The sequence below is a fragment of the Aptenodytes forsteri genome, unplaced genomic scaffold (genome assembly GCF_000699145.1).
Source record: "Aptenodytes forsteri isolate BGI_AS27 unplaced genomic scaffold, ASM69914v1 Scaffold180, whole genome shotgun sequence".
In the NCBI taxonomy this organism is placed as follows: Eukaryota; Metazoa; Chordata; class Aves; order Sphenisciformes; family Spheniscidae; genus Aptenodytes; species Aptenodytes forsteri.
The window spans coordinates 1,613,119-1,634,981 of NW_008795486.1; the positions used below are offsets into that span (position 1 = coordinate 1,613,119).

Here is a 21,863-nt window from a genome sequence, read left to right on the forward strand (position 1 = left end):
TTTGACTCACCCTATGAAAACTCATTCTGTGCAAGGTTACACCTTCAAAGACACTTCACACACCTGGCCTGTAAAGGTTCCAGTATGCAAGAAAAGTACCACAGTGATATTATGCCCAAGAAAAAAATCGTTCATAGCTTCATTACTGAATTTAGATACTTGGGGTGTGGGGATGAAGATCATTAGCTAATTTTAAGAATATAGTTGTGGGCTGATTTCTGTTCCACCTAATATAGCAGCACCCCGACTCAACAGCAGTTGAACTGGCCCCAGGGCTGGATTTGACTCTCAGCAGTTTACAAACAGATCTGCCAGAACTGAACTTTCTTCACGTTCAGTAAGAATTGCTTTGGTTTAAGAATAGGATCCAGAACAAAAAAAAGTCTGGGTAATTTGTTATCACATACCTTCTGGTCCCAATCCTCAGGTTAGCAGTTGTTCAGTTTATGCAAAGCCTGCAAGCCAGTGCTGGCCTGAAGCCCACTCTTAGAGGAAGAAGAGGAAAAAAACCCCACAAAACCCTAAACCCCACAACTCCCATAGACCTACCCTTAAAGTAGCACTTTAAAACGTTTTAAAAGTCCAAGTGCTTGAACCACGTGTAGCATTTGGACACCAGAAGTTGTGAACTCACTTTATGCAGTCCCAAGCTCCAGAATGATACTGTTTCATCCTCTTAGTTCTAGCCATGTTGAGACTATTGCATTGCAAGAGGAAGAGTCAATTAATTCCTTGTGGCTCTGCTATCCTAACAGTCAAATTAATGTTTGTCATGTCTAGGCTTTCCCTTCCCACCCCAACTGGTGGGGTTATTGCTTTCCCAGCATTGTTTCCCCTCAATTCATGATCAGCTGCTACCATCAGAGACAGGCCCACAGCATGTCGGACCAGTTTCTTTCAAAGTCCAGTATCAAGAGAACAGAAAGGAGTATTTTAAAAACATATGGTGCCTCCTGCAATTTCCCACATGCAATGTTGTGTTGACTAATCTCAATCGTAGTGAAATAAGCCCATACTGAAATCATAAGCAATTAATTGCACATAGCCCTGCCATGTTTCCTTGCTTCAGCTTTTGACATTTCAGAAGCAAATAATGAGACATCTAATCAAGTATTTATGCAAAAGTAAATGCAAGTAAGCATCCAGCCCACATATTATAGATCACTTCCTAAGGTTCACCTCCAACTGTCTCATAAATCCTGGACTGTGTGAGCTTGCTTTAGAGGGAAGATCTTGAGCTATTGGTGAGAGTATGAGCACACATGAACAAGGCATACAGGCTGATTAATTTCTGGCACAATTTGGAGCAAAGGGCAGGAGAGGGTCCTGGACAATAATTATCAAGCTTCACATGGCTGTGACCTGAAGTAAGTCATCAAATCACCTCAAGTTAAAGACCACTATCAAGTTGGTCATATTCCAAACAATTGTTTACATGTTCTTAAACCTCATTATGTTATATATTTTTGAAGAGGCTGCCCTGGCAGTCTATGAGATGTATTACTCTCTACCAATCACACACAATTTGTGGAGCTGTAATGGTAAGAATAACATTATAAGGCTGTACTTCGTTTAAAGTATCATCACCTTTTCCTGATGTGCAAGATGACATGCAAAATATTCTAAAAAATATACTAGACAGCAGCATGTCTTGTGCTGTCCATAAAGAAATAACTCCATAACAATCTCCTGAAGGTAAAAGCCACCTGTAAAAAACTACATTCAGTAACAACTAACTCTGTCAGCATTATCAGCCAACTTGGGTGGGGGGAGCTAAGCTCTTTCTTGTGATAAGCAACTTTATCATCCTTACTGTACAACTTCATTTTTTGGGAAGTCTATAACAAAGCAGTTTATCTGACCTTTTTCAGCACAATTTCAGATGTGGGTAAGACAAATACCTCTGAGTTCATTGATAATGATATGTAAAGGATAAGAAAGACCAGTAATGCAAGCCAGAGTTGTTAAGACTCACACCAACCTTTGGTGCCATTCATCGTGAACGTGCGCGCCCAGTTTGCAGACCACGAAAGTGAAAGATTCAACTGCTACTAGATACTGTACAAATGCATAGTAGGAGACAAGCCTTGCTGCAAAGAAAAAACAGATGACGTACAGAGAAGGACTTAAAAGACAGACAAGAAAGTGAAAGGTTATAGAGCTGATCAATGGCAGAACCAGCAGTAAAACAGTCATCCTAAGAAGTAACTCTGGCTCTTACCTCACTCTGTTCACTGAAAGCACAAACAATAGCTATCGCTGTTACACCCTCATTCTTGTTTCCTCAATGGTGTTGAGGAATCTGGCCATTTAAAGACATTTCATTTCTACCTGTTGTCACCCTAGCTAAGAGATCAGCACTTTCTTTTTCAAATGCAGGCTTTTAGAAAGCTTTTCACACAGCCAATGAATACATGTAGGTATTTTAAAGAGAAGACATGTCTGTGTCTTGGAAATCAACTCAGGATATTTCAGAGCGAAATGGAGCTGTTTATGATGCTTACAGGCTTGAGATAGAGGATTTTTTTATGAAATCACTCTGTAGTTCAGACACTACTACTCATCCAGCTTTCCTGCAACAACTGTAGCCATTCAGGCATATCCAAGCTGACTGTCTTGCCTTACTCTGAATGGAAGCCTCTCCCTTCCAGAAAGACATTTATTTTTCTTGGTAGAATCTGACTTATTTTCTGCAAGTATCCAAAGATTCTGGTTCTTTCCACCTGAAATACGTTTGGTCTCCTTAAAAAGTCTCAGAGGTCTTAAACTGTGCACCCAAAAATCTGGAAAATTCTAAAGTGCAATTTCTCAGTCTCTGATTCTTCATATGATCCAAGCTTAAAATTCAGGCTGAATCAATAGTCTGGTCTCATTAAGTGACTGAATGAAGAGAGGCAGAGGTTATTGTCCCCCTATTACTAACTGCAGAGGACTGATCATGGCCAGCCATTCTAAACAGAAAATCCTGGTCTCACTTCTGGGAGCCAGACTAAGTTGTGGCATGAGAACATGTGTGAGACCATTCTATACACCATTGACAACTTTTTCCCTGAAGAGGTAAGCCGAAGATTGTTCTGCATTTGAATGCAGAACAATTAACAATGCATGACTGATTTGTCAACCTTTCACATGCACCAATTCCTTGGGCAATTCTGAGGAGACTTTTGATCATCTTTGAAGGAAGAGGCAAGTACAATATTTCGGATGGAACTTACAGCTCACAGGTTTCACCAGTCCCAATATATACACATACTAAGTGTGATTAAACAGACAGCTTACCTTGAACTAGATTTCAGTTGTTGTTCTTCTTCTTGATGTTCCACAATGCCATATAGTTCTGGTGGCACAAAGACTTCTTTATTAACATTGCTTACCCAGCTGTTCTTTGCTTTGTTTGATTTGTTCTGACTCACTTCAGCTAAAACATGAAACAAGAATATTGTTGTCTCCCATATGTTCATACAGGATTTCTTAAGAAGCAAATACAAGTATTTGCATTCAGTCCTACAGCTATTTCAGAAGTCCTCTATGCTTGAATTATGTACAGAAGCAGATCTGGTGCCTTCTAAAGAATAATTGTTTTTAATGCTACTAGAAATGTCACATACTGCTCTGAGTACTTCACTCCACTACTCTAGGTACATCTGCTTTAGACCTTAAAGTGATCCTAAATGGAGTTCTCTACAACAACCCCAGTAAAGACTGATCCTGCAGTTCTTGCAGCTAGGTAAACATCAAAAATTCAACCTCAGTGTCCTGAGGAAACAAAAACAATTAAACCATAGGAAACTGCAAATATGTTGAAGTTCAGTTAATCAAGTCAATTATTCCCTTCTTACAGCAGTAAACTAGAAGTTGGTCATAACTCATTTAAGCAGCTGGCTAATCCTTTATGGATAGAATTACCACAAGAAGTTAAGAAGGTAAGTATAAAAAACCCCAAACAAACAAAAAGCCCAACCTCATTCAGCAAATGCAAATACATTTGCATTTCTTTCTGGGGTGGGACAGAATCCTATTCCGATAACCCCTTTCAGAGTCAAAACATTAGTTTACATTATTTCCTCTACTGCTTTTCGCACTTCTCCAACAGTTTAGAAATGAAGAATTTCTTAGTGTGCAAAAATAAGCAAGATTTTTGTTCTCACTTTTACTATCCATAACTGCAAGCAAAAAATATCTTGACATCTAATGAGTCATTAAAACCAAGCAATTGCACATAGTTCTGAATGTACCAGTATGCCCCTTTGTTCAAGTAATAAGATTGAGAGTAATTAACCTTCCTTTAAGGTAATATGGCTTTAAGTACTTTCCTTTAAGCTATAAGTTACTGTAAAATTTAGCTAGAATTTTACAGCTGATTTTCATAACCTTCAAGTCCAAAACCAGCCAAAACCACAAACATGTTGCACTAACCACCTGTGATTTTTTGCATTCTTTTCTGTTTCAGGCCTTTTCTTGTTAACTTAAAAAACCAAGACGATCACGTAGTAATCTCAAACTGACTAAACTGCCATTATCCAAACTCATCTCTGGAAATATAGGAATTGAGAAGGTGTAACATTGCAGGATTAGACACAGGAAAACAAGGCTAAATTGTAGCTACAAAACCTATAGAAAGTAGCAAGCTGTAGTCCATCCACAGTATTGGAGAGAAGTACCTTACTTGTTTCACTAGTACATAGCAAAATCCCTTAATAGAACTTCAAAAAAAATAAAGATTGCAAAGTTCAGTACAATCTGGTAAGAATAATAAGACTCTTAGCCTTCTAAGTCAAAAGTAGAACTAGAGGAGGTTAAGAGGGGATGGGGGATATAGGGGATGGGGGCGATAGGACATAGTGAATGTTGAAGAGGCATGGCTTTAAAGAACTTCTTGAACAAATTAATGGGGGGAAAAAAAATAATCCAGAAATATTGCCTCTATTTCAAAAAAGTCTGAGGTGCAATTGGCCGCAGGCTGGTCCTGGCGTTGGAGCCTACACATGCTGCCGGGCACTCTCAGAGGCAGGGTGCTGGGGAGACAAGCTTTTGGTCTGGTCCAGTAGAGCAGCTCTTATGTTCTACTCTTTTGTTTTGTTTCTCTCCAAACAAAACACTGTGTTTACTTCTGATGTTAAACACAATGCATTATCTTCCCACATTCTGATTTTTTTTTTTAAATAAGAGTTTCAGAATATAATATTTGTTATAAAGTGAGCATCAAGCTTGTCAACGTTACTCAATTTACACACAATATACTACTACCTATCTGTACTACTAAATTAATGTCTGCAACTGTTATCTGGCACATGAACACAGTTGGCTTTAACAAACATTTCTAATAGATCATTTGAGGGTACCCACCATGATGTGGGGAATGGTGGGTGCATTTAAAGGTAATGTGGACACAGGATGCCAGTTCTAGCTGCCAGAGCTCCCAGCATATATATTTCAGTAGTTATAACCACTAGCCCAGTGCCTACCATTTCAAATCAACTTGAAGTACCTTTGGTCTCCTTAAAAATAAAAATATAAATTAAGCCTCAGAGGCCTCAAACTGAGTACCCAAAAGCTTGGAAATCCACATTAAAGAGCGGTTTCCTCAACTTCTGATTCTTTGTACATTCCAGGGTAGCTCACAGGGCCTCAAAAACAGAAATGGGAATGTAGTCCATGAGTGCAGAGGGCTTTTAGTCCTACACATGAACACAAGCCAGTCCCTCCTGTTAGCAGTCATCACACAGAATCCTGTCTTTAATACATAGCACTGGGGGAGAGGAAAGTTTACACTGTAAACTACATGGGAAATCTCTCTTTTGCATCATTTTCTGCTTGTAGAGATACCGATATTATTCTTGTATTTCACAGACAACTGTGCCTGAGGTTAGGTAAGTAAAAGTCAGTCTTTCCAAAATAAAGTATAAACAAAATGCTTACCAAGAGTGGCAGGCTTCCGTCGCATGGAAGCTCTAATAATATCTGCTCCATGTATCTTATCTCTGTGCCTCTTTGACTTTGCTTCATAAAACCACTGCCCACTCATATTCTTTAGCTGAACATCATCTTTGACTTTTTCTGGTAAATGCCTGGGGAGGAGAAAAAAAAAAAAATGAATAAATGATATACACACACAATCTACTTACCTGTGTGAACAGAATAAAAGTCAGATTTTTTTGGTTTGGGTGTGGGTGTGTGTGTGTATGTTGTGTTTTGTAGGTTTGGGGGTTTTTTAAACACTGTCTCAGCACACTATTTCCGTCTTCTGACCTGTTACTCTCCTCATTTAATTATGAAGGATGACAATGAGCTGGAGAGGGAAGAGCCTCAGCCCTGTTACCCTCAGAGCATCAGTTGAAGTCACTCTTAAAACAAAACAAAAGCAACATGCTTTGCTATGATAAACTCTCAAGCAGAGACAGCCCTGGAAAAGTCTCCAGTAACTGCAGATCTTGACTTCTTGCCTCCAAAGGCCAGATTTCCAAGGTTAACACTGAGATAAGCTAGCATGGCAGCATAAGAAATCTGTGCCAAACTTAAGTCCATGGCTGTTTTGGGGCTCAGAAGATGCCTTTTCAGGCTGTTCATATGGCACTACTTTTACACACGCATTCCAAAAGTGCACGGTAAAGATGGTGCCATTTTTTCCACAGGTCACACAAAAATCCTTATATGAATACAATGAGTTACAAAGGAAGACAGCATCATATGGAAGAAACAACAAAATAAGTTTGTGCAGTTTATTAATCTGCATGTATCCATCACATGAACTGCAGCCATTTTAAATACTGTGAAGCAATTTTTTAATAATTTGATTTCAGGCCTCAGGGTCACCCTGCTTTCATGAAGCACACTTTAACAGAATAAAGAGTTGCTGTGTGCAATTTGAGAGGTTGTTTTCTTTCCTCGTTAAGCATATAACACATTAGGCATATACTTATACATGGCCTGGAGACTAACCTGCAAACCAGGAAAGTTACTACATAGATTTAGAGAGTACTTAATTAAAAAAAAAAATTTAAGTCAAGCTTCATTGGCCTTCTCCATTTATGTCCTTTCCATCAGCAAACAAGCTAATAACAGAGCCCAAGGGAGAAATCAAAACAAATCAAGTTACTCAGAGACTTGAAGGCTAAACACAGTCCGCATTGCTGTGGGATGGTGCTATCTTCCACAGGCCTGATGGCCAATCATAGAATCATAGAATGGTTTGGGTTAGAAGGGACCTTTAAAGGTCATCTAGTCCAACCCCAAGGAGGTTCACACCAGTTTTATATTGCTCATGTGTTTAGGAGAAGGAACTTCTAGTGCAATCAAGCAGCTATGATGACAGTCCTTTTATTATAGGTTGCAGATTTGACTGTCAAGTACAGACAACCATTCACAGCAGAGAAAGGACACTGAGCCAGTCCCAACCCTCACACTAAGATAGTCCACTCTCACCTATCATTCAACCTCTCCTTCATCCTTGTACGGCCAGAAATGAAAAGGCTTATTTGAATGCATCAGCTATATTAGAATTTGAATACCTAAACTTCTTTTTGAAAGTAGTGTCAACAGTCAATCCCTCCTAGGTGTGTAAACAACTTCTCTGTCTCGAATCAGCTACGCACAGTTGAGGCTGCCAGGAGTCGAGGTCACCATTAGCATTTTTAATGCCACGATTCAACAGTCCATAGCATTACTGGGCCATTTAAATTTGGCCCTCCCTCTTGCTTATAACTCTGTGCTTCTCCATGAGCCAAAATACACACTTCTCATATGCTGCAGGTCTTCCAAGTTGGAGCAGGAACACAGCAGTAGCTTCCCTCTGTCCTCAAGCAAATACGTTACTCAGGTATGAGCCAAATCCTCATTGCTCAGCCAGTTTATGAACATAGCCAGCAGGAATAGTGGAAATATGACATGCAATAACTTTTTACACAGATGATTGCTTCTCCCTTTCACCTTCTTTCCCATGTGTTATTTGCCTTCTCAGAACAGATGCTCCTTAGGGCTAGGGACTGGCTTTTCAGCTATTAGTACAGCCTGCAGGGCAGCAGAGCTCTGACCCCAGCTAGTGCTTCAGGGCAGTATGACAACACATGCCCAGGGAGGTTCTCTAGCGGGAAGGTACTGAGTCACAGGACAAGTATTCAATGCCCTCACCCTGTTTGATTCAATCCTTTTACCCCAGAGACTGCTCACTCCTTTCCCCTTTGTATTCAACCACTGAAACTAGGGTGTGGTAGGAGACCTTTGCCAGTCAGCTCAGATCAATAAATCACTGTAGAAGTGGACAGGATCCCAGGCCTCTCAGCTGTGTCAGCCTACTTACTTGCTTGTTGGACTCTCAGATCTGCAACCGATTAACACAACATGAGCAGGACAGAGACAGAGGCACAGATTTGTCATGACTCTAGACTCTCATTAGATGTCACCCATGGCCAATGCAGCCGTCATTTTGGCTGGAAGTGACTGTCAGGCACCTCGCTCCCACCCCTGGCTTGCTGCCTATGGAAGTTAGTGTACCTTAACTCCACCAGCTCAACAGGCCTTCTAGACTTTGGGAGATATGTTAACAAAGGTATAAACATGATCTCAATTTACCCAGTACTTCCTTTACAAGTGACCCATCTGGCTGATAGGGCTTGTATGGCAAGAAGTGACAGAAGCTCACAGCAGCTGACTTACAAACTACTTCTTTTGCCTTCTCTTCTCAACTTGATAGCACTCGACCTTTGTTAGCTTGGCTTACTTGTCTCTTCAAGATAAGTGTTTAGCCTCTCAGTCCCATCTTTTGAGGAACTAAGGGCAACATAAATATTAGAGCTATTCCCAGGCACTCCCCGGCCACAAATAAAGAAGCAGATTTCTATTATCAGAAAGACAATTAGTTCTAGGTCTTGGCAGGGAAAAAAGCTTTTAAGAAGCCTGCGTTCACCAACACATCATAGACTTGTTGCAAAAACAGCCGCTGAGGTTACAAATGGGAATTTTTACAATGCTACTTGAATTCTCAAGCTCTACTACGAGCAGGCCTTAGCAGTAATATCAAACTGCTGGCACTGTGTGGGCTTGTTTCACTGCTAGGCATTAGATTTAGATTGTGGTTTACCTTGAAAGGAATTGTGGAGAAATCAGACTGCAGCCATGGTTTTCCACTGTTGCGTACACCTCAGCACACCACAACAGGATTAGAAGCCAACAGTTGATTCTGTGCCAGCTCCCCAGTCAACAGAAAGGCTAACCAAGTTGTCACCAAGAGGAAAATAACGTAATGACCAAAGAACTAGTAGGCATCCAGATTAAGATTCAGATTGCAGGCTCAGTTGCCAAGTTTGTAATTAGGAGAAAATGCAGTAACGGCTTTACATATTATGTAAGCATGTATTCTGGAGTCCCTCAGTGGTCTGTTAAAATGCCAGTTAGCCTATGTTGCAGTTTTCAGAGTGAAACAGCCTCAAGTTATAATAAAGCTAGTTCCTCTTTCTTCTGCAGGAACATTAAACTCAACAAAATGAAGGTATATTTTTAAAAGGAATTAACTCTAAAATAAGCCTGAGTTCCCCCACTACTTAATATGATTTTTCCACTATGCCTAGGTGAAACATTTTTGATGGCAAGATGACAAATTTTTCATCCCACTAGGGCATTAAGTACGTGCAGAATTACATTGAATGGGCATACAAAGCAACTGTCAGGCACTTTGCAGGCAAACAGAAAATCTACACGTATATTAATAGCTTTGTCTCTCCCCACCTCCGGAACATCTGATAGCAGGCTAAACCACATGGTACCACTGTAAGGCAGGAAATCTGCTCTGATATAATCAGTCCCTGTCAACCTTTCTATCGGCAAGTCCAGAATGGTTTATCTTATGCTTTGTAGGCTAGTGTAATAGCTCGTTGCATGTTAGGGCAAAGTGATGACTTCTGTTTCCTTTTCTGAAACAACAGTATCTAGCAACTGTTGAGCTACACTTCCTCAGTGTCTCTTAACTCCTTCCCCTATACTCACCTTATTCATAGTCCATATTACAAACCACCACAGAATTTGCAATTGACTCCTTAATCACTTCTTTTATTGCCTTATTCCTCAATCGACAGCTTAAACTGAGCTTTTCAGACAGGGGAGTCTGTGTGGTGCCAGCACATTCTGGGACTTCTTGTGACAAACTAAGAAGCTTTTAAATCAGGGTCTATGTTTGGGTCAAAGAGACAGATTCATTAGCATCTCACACCCCCTATTCTGAACATATGAAAAACACCCCAGTGACTGGTGGCAAAATAAAGGCTTTTTAAAACCTGATACCACCATCTTGCCTACAAATTCACTTACAAAACCTCCCTCCTGCAAATGAAATAGGAAGTGAGTAGAGAAGGTGGAAGGAGAGAGACTTTTGAGGAATTTATCCTCACTTCTATTTGCTGCAAGCATAACAACAAACCTCAAACCAACAAAAAGATGACAAAGGATTTAGGTTCTGGGTCACCTTCTGAATACAGACAAGATAAACATTTTGTAGTATCACTCATGCAAGAACAGGAGTAAAAAGGTATTAGACCAGGCATTATAAGTGTGAGACTTGCTGATTAGATTTTTTTTTTTTCTTTCTTTCCTTCTTTGAGAGTAGAAAACAGCCATAAAAGATTTACAAGACAAAAGGAGTTTGGCTTGTAAGGAACGTTTAAACATTCCACTTTGCATGAGACTTGCATTAGATTTTTTTTTTCTTTCTTTCCTTCTTTGAGAGTAGAAAACAGCCATAAAAGATTTACAAGACAAAAGGAGTTTGGCTTGTAAGGAACGTTTAAACATTCCACTTTGCATGAGCATGCCTCTTTAGTCTGCACAGATCTAGATAAGGTGTAGGAAAAAAGTCTGTTCTGGCATTTGTTAGAGAACTACACCCAAAACATATATAATGGGCAGTCCTGAGTTGGGAATATGGGTCATTCCTTTTGCATGGTAGCTGCACACATATGACTTTCCAAAAAAAAAAAAAAATCAGTTACCATTTGATTAGTTTAAGCAATATAATTTTAAACTGGTTGAGGGCTATACTAGGAAGAATAAAGCAAACCAATGGGGTTATGCAACCTTTCCCCATCCTTGTCATCATACCACCTCATCAGCAACACCTCTAATTCTTGCCTTTGGTGTCTCTTTGGATAGTGAGGTTTTAGGTAGGTAGAAGTACGTGGAGACATGAGAAAAAGGCAGTGTAGTTCTGTTTGTAGTCATGTATGTTCTTCCATTTTATGCCTATTCAGTAGTCTGGGTGTGTTAGGTCTACTAACAATACCCTGATGAATTAATCTCAGCTAGCATCTTACTTTTGGATCCTTGGAGAACTAACTAACTAGGCTGTAGTCAGCAAAAGTCTTGATGACTAACAAGACAAACTGACATTTATTCTGAAGTCAGAAGGGAAGACAGACACATCCAGGCCTGGAGCATTGGAATGAATGAGTTACATGCTCGTAGGTGTGAGAAAAGTCAATTGATTTTGGAGAGGAAGAAATGAAAGCAAGCAGCTCTGTTCCCCATTGAAATATAGTCTCCACCAGAATCTGGAAACAAAACTATGATCCCAACTGCTGTGCTGAGCAAGTGTCTGTGAAACACACTGACCAGATTAACCCTGCTATACATCATTTCTCTCCAAGAAGATGGCCACATGTGGGGCAGACTGGTATGTTTTCCCCGTATTTCATTTAAACCTCATTTAAACATTATTTCATTAAAATACATTCTGCACTGAAAATGGAGTCCTTCATTTTTATATGCTTTTCTACTACATCACCTGCAGTTAGCACTCAGACTTATTCTCCTATTAGTAGTTGCACTATCAAGTTTGAAGTAAGCTTCATTTTACAAGTAATATGTTATGAATCATGTAATTAGATACTCCCTAGGCAGACACACAGAATATGTAAATTTGTTTAGGCACTTCTTACTATATAGAAGCTTAACTTTATTCCATTCAGGAAATCTGTAGCAAGACTGTTGAGGTCACAGAGTACAGAAGGTAGGATTCTTTCAAGGTCTGTCAGCCTTCACAGTTTCTATTAGCTTCCACTTGTTTCATTTCTATAACAGCCTTCCACTGTTTAGTTTGTCTGCTTGTTTTAAAGGATTTGCATAGAGGCTCCCCAATGGCCTCCCCCCCCTCTTCATACACAACCCAAGTAAACCTGCCATGGAAAAAAGACAATCAAACAACAAATCCTTCACAATGAAGGAACAGCTATCCTGTGACAATACACCTTTGGTATTAGAGTCAGCCTGGACAGCAGTACAAGACAACCTGAATCTGAGGAGGAGAGGTTGCTAGAAAGTATCTGCATTCGCTCACAGGTTCTGCTCAAACACAGTGTTCCCAGTACTTTATAGGCTTTAAAAGTAGGCATATAAAGCATAAAAACAGCCCTGATCAAATGATAAGCCACAGGACACATCCAAGCAACTGTAAGTGAGTAGAAGAGCCTGCATCATAGCTTTCTTCGCACTACCAGCAAGGGCATCTCCAGGAAATTGATGCTGAGCTAAAGAATATGTTGCATTTTAGGAATTCAGGCAAGCTACAAATCAAGACTAATCTACTCTGAAGACAAAGGCTTCAGTTTGGCACTCAGTAATACAACACAGTCCCAGGCACAAACATGTGATAGAGATCTTACCAAGACAGTTTTTGTACTGTAGGGAAAACCATACTTATTGAGGGAGTACTCAATTTAGAGGTTAAGAAGCCTTATTAGTATCTACTTTTTCCCTTAAGCACACTCTTCTACCATACAAAATAAGCTCCATCCACCCTGCTTCAGTAGCTATTCCAAACAAGCACCATCCAGTCAATCCATCTGCTACTAGTAGACAAGGTAGCAATGGATACTGGGAAGAAAAGGTATCAGCCCAGTTCCCAGTACAGTTCAATGCCATGTCTGTTACCAGGACCAGTAAGCAGAGTCTCTTCCTTAACCCCAGTTATCTCACCAAATTAAGATGAAAACAGTCCTACTTTTCTTACTGGCTCTTCACAAGGTGGGCTGGGACCAAAGTAGTTCAGCGTTACTTTGGTCTGATGAACCTGGCAGAAATCATAGAGGATGCAGAACAGCTTTCTGGAGGATATATACCCCTTAATTTTTTGTCTGTCCAGTGACAAATGGAGACTTAGACAAAAAAGGAGTTCGCTCAGAATAGGGTGGGTTTGTTTTGTGGTTTGGTTTTTTTTTAAATATATCTCTGGAGAGCAACAACCAACCTACCCACCAAACCCACAGTCATTCTTATGTCAGTTGGCTTTGTTTAAAAAGGATAAATAATGGCATGCACATTTTGCTAGGGAATAAAATTGCTCTATTTCCTGAACAGTCACTGTATTTGGAAAGTCACATTTGGTGCTAAGTGATATCCCTAAGGGCAAATTAATCCAGAAGGCATGAGCCTATCCTTTTCCACCCGGACAGGTGCACCTTACAGCCCAAAGAGGAATGTTCTCATCTGGGTGTATTTAGGTACTTACACACCCAAGAAATCAACAACTGTGAATGCCACTTGATACTTTGATTATTGCAAACTGTCTCAGAAATCTTGCCCCATTACCACATTAAACCAAGCATTTAAAAAAAAAAACCACGACATTTTTAAACTGCTAAAGCTAAAAAAAAGGAAAAAATACAGACCAAGTTTCATTTATTTGAAAAAAGGTTGTTGCTGAATTGATGTGCTGGATCCCCTCTGTCTTTGGCAATGGGAAATGCCTCTGAACTGCTTTCATCTCATGCAACCACTACACAAAGCCAAGCAAAGGCAGGCAGGCATGGGCAGCAGGCAAGCGTAGTCTTATCCTCAAGCTCCTTTGGGGGAGTACTCCAGGTTGTTCACAGTGTGATGGAGCTCTTTCTCCTTCAGCAGATCTGCCCAGCTAGAAAGAAATCAATCAACTACGGGCACAAGGAAAGAGCTTACAGGATGTCCCTGATTTGGCTGAAGGCAATCTCCAAGCACACACTCTCATGTATACACTTTGACCATCAGCACGTTACACTTACTAACAAGTAAGCCCATTAAAAGTTAATCAGAAGTCCCTGGTACGACCACTAGACATGGGTATATGATTTCAGAACTAGTTATAAAAAAAGCATGAGTTTCAATTAATAACAATTAATTCCTATTTCTCCTATAATATGTCTGAGCAGTGTGAGCACAGATTCTCTGTTTGACAAGAGGAGATACTAAGATATGTCAGTTTGAATTTTCAGTGAAAGAGTTCAAGCCACCTAATTCTTAGTCTCTTACAATAAATCAACCTATGGAGATTTATCACTAAGGGTAGAGTTAATTTCAGATTAAAAAGCTTTGTTCACATCGTAAGCAAGCTCCTTGTTGACACAAACATGACCTAAAAATACAAGAATTAAATGTGCCACAAAGCGGGTTTAGGGTTTTTTAATGTGTTTTTAAAATCAGCTCCACAAGAATTGTAGGCTTTATTTTCTTATAAGTCACACTTGCTTATTACTAGACTAATTTGAATCCACCAAGGCTTAAGGATAACATCAGTACCCTGCGAAGAACCTCAGAATCATGTTGCTAGAAGGGATACTCTGACAGGATCTTAATATATCCTTAGCACTAGATTTAGAGAAAGCTACTGTTATTTGTGGCATCCCTGATCCAGAGCCCAAGCAAGCTCTCAGAAAAATTCAGCATGGATCAGAAGGGATGATGGCCAGTCTAAGAGACCTCAATTAGACACGAAGTGCCATTCTGTTTACTGGTCAGGACAGAGTGCAGAGCACATTCAAACATACTGTGATCTTGCCTTGCCTGTAGGCCACACCTCTTCCATGTGTTATTTTTCCATTCATTTACAGATGCCCAAATTTTTAACATGAAGTAGTGCAAATGATACATATTAAGGAGTTTATAAGAAAAAGGGGTGGAGAACTGGTAAAGTGAACTTTTTTGCAGAGATTTAGCTTTAGAAAGAGTCCCTAGGTCTTGTACGGCAATGAGAAAGTGTGATACTTCAAAATTATGAAGTTATAATTGGTGCCTAGTTACCTAACTATGCAGACACTACCAGGCTGCCACAACCATTTGAGTGGATACTGAGGACACATTTTGAAAATTTTTAGAACATTTGGAAGAAATACCCTGGAGGCAGAATAGGAAAAACAGGTAATTCTTTTCAGAAACGAGGTTAGTTTTGACAGCACTTCTAAGGCAGCATCTCTAAACTCTATCTTCAGTCAGCCCTTTAAACTTGAACTGGCACCCATGTTCAAAACCATCTTCACCAAGAACCTTGCCTCTGCTAAGCGCACCCTCAAAACTGTTACATCTAACAGAAAAGTATTTTATGAAGATTTTAAGAATGTATTCTGGTGATAGTCATTGAATGTCATTTTCACACGACAGTGGTAAGTCTGGTTCCCTCAATGCCAATATTCAGCTCACCCCAATACCCACAAAAAAGCCTTCCTTTGGACAGTCTACAATGTAAGGAAAACTGCCTTGAAAAGTGACTGATGAGCGTATCTGTTGAAGCTGACCAGAATCAAAAAAACATTTACACTAGGGTTTCAACAGCCACACACTCCCACTGAACATTATGAGAAAGGTTAAGTGTGTGTAGCACCCACCAGAATCAAACCCCTGAAGCTTTCTCTTTTTTTGCAATGCCACACCAATGTATGTATTAAAGGGTTTTGGCACACAGCGGTCACCACCCACCACACAAACAACTCCACATCAGAATTCCCCTATCACTAGCCTCCTTCACTTTACACAATGAGCAGACAATCCCAAGGCACAGCCCACAACAGCATTGCCAGGAGGTTCTGCTGGGAAGGGCCAATAGCCACAGCAGGGAACCCTGTCGTAAAGGCGACCACAACAGCTTTCTGCCTCAGACATGCCGGTGCCGGGGACCAGCCACTCCACCACAGGAGAGTCACCCAACCACAATCCAAAGCTTCAGATATATTTCTGTTCCATGTTACTGTCTCCAGAAAGGACCCAAAACTGTGTTAATTCTGAACTACAGAACTGTAAAAAGAGTTAGGGGCTACGTTGAAGCTACTGCCAGGAAATTCAGTTATGTGCTTCGCCCACTCATTTGTTCAATACCCAAAACCCAGCTGGAGCAGGGTATATCAGAGATTCCTGGACAGGAATAAGGACAACAACAAAAAAATAAATAAATCAGCAATATGATGAAAACCAGTTTCTAGTCTTGACAAGCTGTCACTTGGCTCTTCCATTTTATGCTGTTTTTCCCCTCCTCAGCAACGCTGCCATTCAGGGGCTGGCAGCAGCTCCTGGGGTAATGAAGCAAAGAGAGGCATTTTCTTGCCCTAGGAATAAAGAAGGATGCAATGTCTTTTGATTTCCTTGCATCACACCCCCTTGTCATCTGAGATTTCTTCATCACCCTTTTGCTCATGAGAAGAAACCATCAATATCCCCTTTCCTTTGGGACAGACCTCAGCAGAGATCAAGGAGGAAGCAGGCATGCTGTTCCCAAAACCATGCTGTTCCTAAAACTATCAGCCCGATTCAGACCAACACGAGAGGAGCCGCAGGACGGGGCAAACACCTATTATAGCACTTAAACCAAGAATTAAAGCAGACTGCCTAAGGAGGCTGCGTGGCCAGTCTAATCAGTACAGTTTTACTACAGATAAGCAATATTAGGAGCTGTTAGCAGAGAAGGGACTTCATCATGTGATTTGTAAAATTCCACTAGGAAGTTGCTCAAAGAGGATTCTGTCATGTTACCAGTTTGTCCACGCTCCAGGAACATGGCACAGGTTATTAGAACACCCTTCAAACCTCAGAATTTCTTCTAGAGGGAAAAAGATCACATTAAAAGACTTCCATTATATACACATACAAACAACACTTTGTTCAAGAGTGTGATGTTTGTATGATGACATTCGATCCCAGCTCTTGGAATCTTCCAGGTGTGCAAGGCTGTAGAATTCAAACTAAAATATTATATCTCCTTGGCTGGACATATGATTCAGGTAGTGTTTTAATATATAATATATAAAAAGCAAGCTCCATGTGCCACATCTATGCAGAAAAATCAGTTTCAGATGTAAGCTTCCAGCTTCTCAGAAGTTATAATATTCAGAAACCAGAGGAGACATTTTATTGTAGAAACAAACATGCTGATTACAGGCTGCTACAACCTGCAGTCCCTTGCATTTTCCACCACACCCTCTTGAACTAGAATTACAAATAACATATGTGAATTTATACAGACAAAAATACTTGTCGACAGCCCCTACTGAGACCACTACTGAGTGGCTTTTTTGATTTTCTGTTCCAGGAAGGGTTCCTTTCCCCAGATACTGTTTTCAAACTCACATCTACAATTACTTTCCCTGAGCACTTTCAGACCTGGCACTGTTGTACCATTCCACAACTAAAGCCAGTATTTTTCTACCTACAGTAAAGAAAAGAAAATGCCCATTCTGATACAGCAAAGTGAGTTTTCTGCTTTTTGAAGCAGGAAACAAAACTACGTGGTGAAAACATCTCCTCCTTGGGTTGTAGTAAGATAGTGGGGAAAAAAATTGGGAACATTGCCTGTAATGATTTTACTACCTTCAGTCTTCAGCGAAGCAAATGCCTTGAGAGGAGAACGCTTTTTAACCAGAAATTACTGGTTTGCCCTTTATTGCTCTTACACTGAAAAGCGCAAGAGGAATAACTCAACAACACGCTGACCACATGCTGCCAAATGACCTCAAGGCTGCACAAGCATGCTCAGCAAAATTAACACTGCTCTTGGGGCAAGTGGCAGGCTGCTGTTTCATTTGCAGGGTAGAGTATGCCTACACAGAGGGCATTTGTCAAAAAAAAAAAATTTTTCAGCAGAAGAAAAGCATCACGAATACATCATGGTTGGAATAATTTCAAAACGTTTAAATAAGAAATACTTGTCTTTGTGAGGAACATCACAATGAGAAAGCATCCTTGAGAAGATTACTGAATCAATGAGAGAAAATCCTGCCTTAGCAGAGACCTGTAAACATCTATTTGTGTTACAGCACTCTGACCTTTCAGCATCTGAGGCTCCTTTTCTCATTATTCAGTCACTTGCCATTTTGTGTACCTGTAATGGATACTTTCCTTCACACTGAAAAAAAGCCTGACTACTAAAATCCTCATTCTTGAGCCGATAGCTATCTGTATTAACTGAAACCACTATTCAACTGCTGTTTGTACCTGTGTGGATGGCTTTCTCAATGTTAAGTCATCTGGGCAATGCTGCTTTCCATACATACATCTCTATTCGTGGCAGTTACCCTAATAGTAGCTCTAGGAAAACCTCCCAGCACACAAAACACTCCAGATAGACAGAGCAATGTGTTGTTGTGACACCACAAAGAAAACAGGGAGCAATTTTCTGCTTTAGCCACAGATTGCAAGGACTTCTCTTGGCAATGGAGCATAGTCCTCTGGACTGCTCCAATGCTCCACATATTTGAGGTATAACTTCATCACTCAGACATATTGCTGACCGCATCCATACTGCCTCTCTCATTTGTTTGGGTTGCTAGTGCTCCTTTTGAATCAAATCCCCCCACTTATTACGCATTAGTTCAGTTTGCAGAGGTTTTGATACTTGAAACTGAATCCTTTTCTGAGGAAGCCAAGCCAGATGCATATCAAGCCAGATGCATACCAAGCTAGATGCATACCAGGTGTGTTTGGCCCCTTAGGGAATCGTAAGGGTCCAAATCAACAGTTAGTCTTTTGGCCAGTAATGAATCATATGTGTGGTAGAGGCATTTCATCCAGAGACTATGCTAAATCTAGTCCAGAGTAAAAATCTCCAGACCACATATACTGTGGAATATGGGCCCCTCAGCAACAACTGTTTTTATCTACTCATATGCTCTGAGTAACTCAGTATATGAACAGTGTAGGTCTTCCCAGGACAACCCAGGGTGCTAAATCCCTTACCTGACTCTCTCTTCTTCAGCTCTTTTAAGCTCTGCATCCCGTTGCAGCACCTTCATTATTGCCTCCTGTTCCTCCTCTGTCAGGAAGCTTAGGTCAATCATCTTGTGTGTAGGGGATGGCAAAGTGTCCAGGAGGATCTTAAATCCTGCTGAGGATAGTCTTGTAGTCCGCTTTGTAGTCCGCTTTAAAGGTATAGAAGAAAAGTCTTTTTCAGCAGGCACTGAGAAAGCTGGACCAGGTTATAGTCAGTGGTTTAAAGAGCCCCAAATGTTGCTTTCTTGCAGTAGAGTATGTGCATGCTTCCCTAGATGAGAGACTTTTGGGGAAGTGTTGCATTCCTGCTTGCCATTGTAATGATGTCTTCTCAGCTTGTCCTCTCAGCTCTGCTTCCTGGAGTAACAGTTCATTGACCTAGCATATCCAGTCTTTAAGAACAAACAAAACATCCCCTAAAAAAGAGACAAGGAAGAACAAGCTGTAATATCAGGGATCAGGGAAGTAGATTGTGTATGCATTTTTAATTAAAAGAAACAAGTTTTTCAGTGTGATTAAACTACTTTGTGAAGTTCAAATGGTCACTTCAAGTCAAACCTGTTTTACAGGCCGCTTGAACAAGGTGGCCATGAAAATATATTCCTTTCCAATATGACAACTCACACCCTAAAACACAGAATCAAGTGTCATTCAAATGATACATTTTAAGGTAAGTGCATTTTAAATTGTCCTTTAAGTCAGCAGAACAATTTGGAGAAGAGGGAAGGGAGAAGGGGGAGGGGGGAATCAAGAACACTTATCACATTCATTTAAAGTAAAAAAAAAAAAACCAAACCCAAAAAACATGTAGTCACAAGTATTGACATTATATTCAAGAGCACACAGGAAATCTGTGTCTATGGCTATCATACACAGATAGACAAGAGCCAGGCATCTCGGAAGAAAAATCCACTGCTGCTTGCAGCCCTGATTCACAGCAAAACAGTGGACAGAGTGAGGCAGCCCAACATGCATCCGCAGTGTTCACCTTCTGCCAGCGTAGATGTGGATCATGTCCACGAACTCTCTTCACAAGGGCTAGAATTTGGATTTTGTTTATTTAAAGAAAGATTGCCTGAACTCCAGGAACAGAAGACTTAAAGGAAAAAAACCCAACCACTTGGGCTACAACTCACGAACTTGCCATGCTGGTTTACTTATCATTAGCACATTTCTAGGACACCATTTTTGGCAAGTCACCAACCAAACAGAACAAAAGAACCATCCCATTAGGACAAGCCATTGTCCAACTTTTGGACCCTACTCCACTCCTACCAAACTTTGTGCCTTGCCCTCCACCCCTGTCTTCCCACTCCAAGTCTTCAAAGACCCCTTTCAGGAGATCAGAAAGGCAGCAGTCGTCACAAGCCCTGGAGGAAAACCCCTGAGGAAGCTGTCAGAACCCTGCCAAATGTAATATGTTGCAGCAGTGAGATGGGAGGAGGCTGGGAACGTGTTAGAGGAATTTATATGCTCCAGTTCAAGACTTAGGGAGCATGTTCTCAAATTGGTGTGATGCCTCTTTCTGCAGGATTTTGTCTTCTATTTGTCACAAAAATGTGTATCACTCATAAAAACTTCTTGCATGCTACTCAGAACTAAAAGCAACAGGTTTAAAAGATTATTTCCTCAGAATCCCCTCAAATGGGAATTCTATGACAGACTTTTGACCAAAATACTCTTTCCCCCAAAACACACAACATTCCCCACTGAAAGGTCAGGTACCAGGTTGGCAAAGTCAAGTTTCTTACAGTAAACCTTTTAAACTTTCTAGAAGCTGCTGTTAGCTGCTGGATGGAGTCAGAACTGCTACGTCGTTCTGACTAGTTACCTTGAGGTCAAGAGGAAGGGAACCATTTGAGTCATTTCCCTTTCCTTTGTACCAGCCCCTGCTTTGGGAAGGAAAGTCAGGGTATCTATGGTCACCATAGGCTGCAATACAGCTTAATTTACAAGATAAAAATGTGACTTTTACTCACAACATTTTACCACTAATAGTGTATAATTATGACAGGAATATGATCCCATGTAGGCCCAATCACTGTCCTACAGAACATACAGAATAAATGTGAAATAATTTCTACTTAACCATCTTGAGTATGTGGAATTAGAAGTTATGTGGTAACATGAACCTCACTGCTTTATCCAAACCAAACTGCATTTACAAGCAGTAATTTAAAATACTGTTTTGCTTCTGTTTTATAGGCCATGGTTCCAGAGGACTATTCACTTACAAGGCAATCTCAACTGTCAAAGACAAAAGCCGCCTTTTCAAAAAACCCTCAGAGGAATAAAGGGGGGTGGGGGGTGTGCACACGGGGAGTCAGCTGTATCTAGAGTAGAGTCTCTTAGTGCCTCAGGGTTACAGCACTAATGTAATGGTGTACCACATGGATGTACTACAATGTACTACATGGATGTAATGAAGCCAGAGAAAAAGAAATAAATAGCTTGAATTTGATGTAAGCCTCAGAAGCATCCCTAGTGACAAACCTGGTGAGAGACAGAAGAGAAGCAGATGTAGTTATTGGACAAGTCTCTTTATTAGGCAGCTACCATCACAACCCTTTAGAATCATCATAGAATAGTTTGGGTTGGAAGGGACCTCTAAAGGCCATCTAGTCCAACCCCCCTGCTGTGGGCAGGGACATCTTCAACTAGAGCAGGTTGCTCAGAGCCCCGTCCAACCTGACCTTGAATGTTTCCAGGGATGGGGCATCCACCACCTCTCTGGGCAACCTGTGCCAGTGTTTCACCACCCTCAGCGTAAAAAATTTCTTCCTTATATCTAGTCTAAATCTACCCATTACGTATGCGCGTGTCTGCCTTAGGCCCTTGGAGTCTGACACTGCCGTCTGGCAGACAGGATGCTGACATCG

At 40.7% G+C, this 21,863-nt stretch overlaps 1 protein-coding gene across 1 annotated transcript in view; it reads right to left on the minus strand.

The window, feature by feature from the left end:
• SYTL2 (synaptotagmin like 2) overlaps positions 1 to 19,052 on the minus strand; it is a 44,890-nt gene extending 25,838 nt beyond the window's left edge. Inside the window, exons 1-4 of the mRNA XM_019472608.1 lie at positions 18,952 to 19,052; positions 5,920 to 6,068; positions 3,280 to 3,418; positions 1,982 to 2,125 (exon numbers count right to left, since the gene is read on the minus strand). Coding sequence (XP_019328153.1) covers positions 1,982 to 2,125; positions 3,280 to 3,418; positions 5,920 to 6,068; positions 18,952 to 19,052 — 533 coding nt within the window. The remainder of the gene's footprint in view (positions 1 to 1,981; positions 2,126 to 3,279; positions 3,419 to 5,919; positions 6,069 to 18,951) is intronic.
• Between the last annotated feature and the right edge of the window lie 2,811 nt (positions 19,053 to 21,863).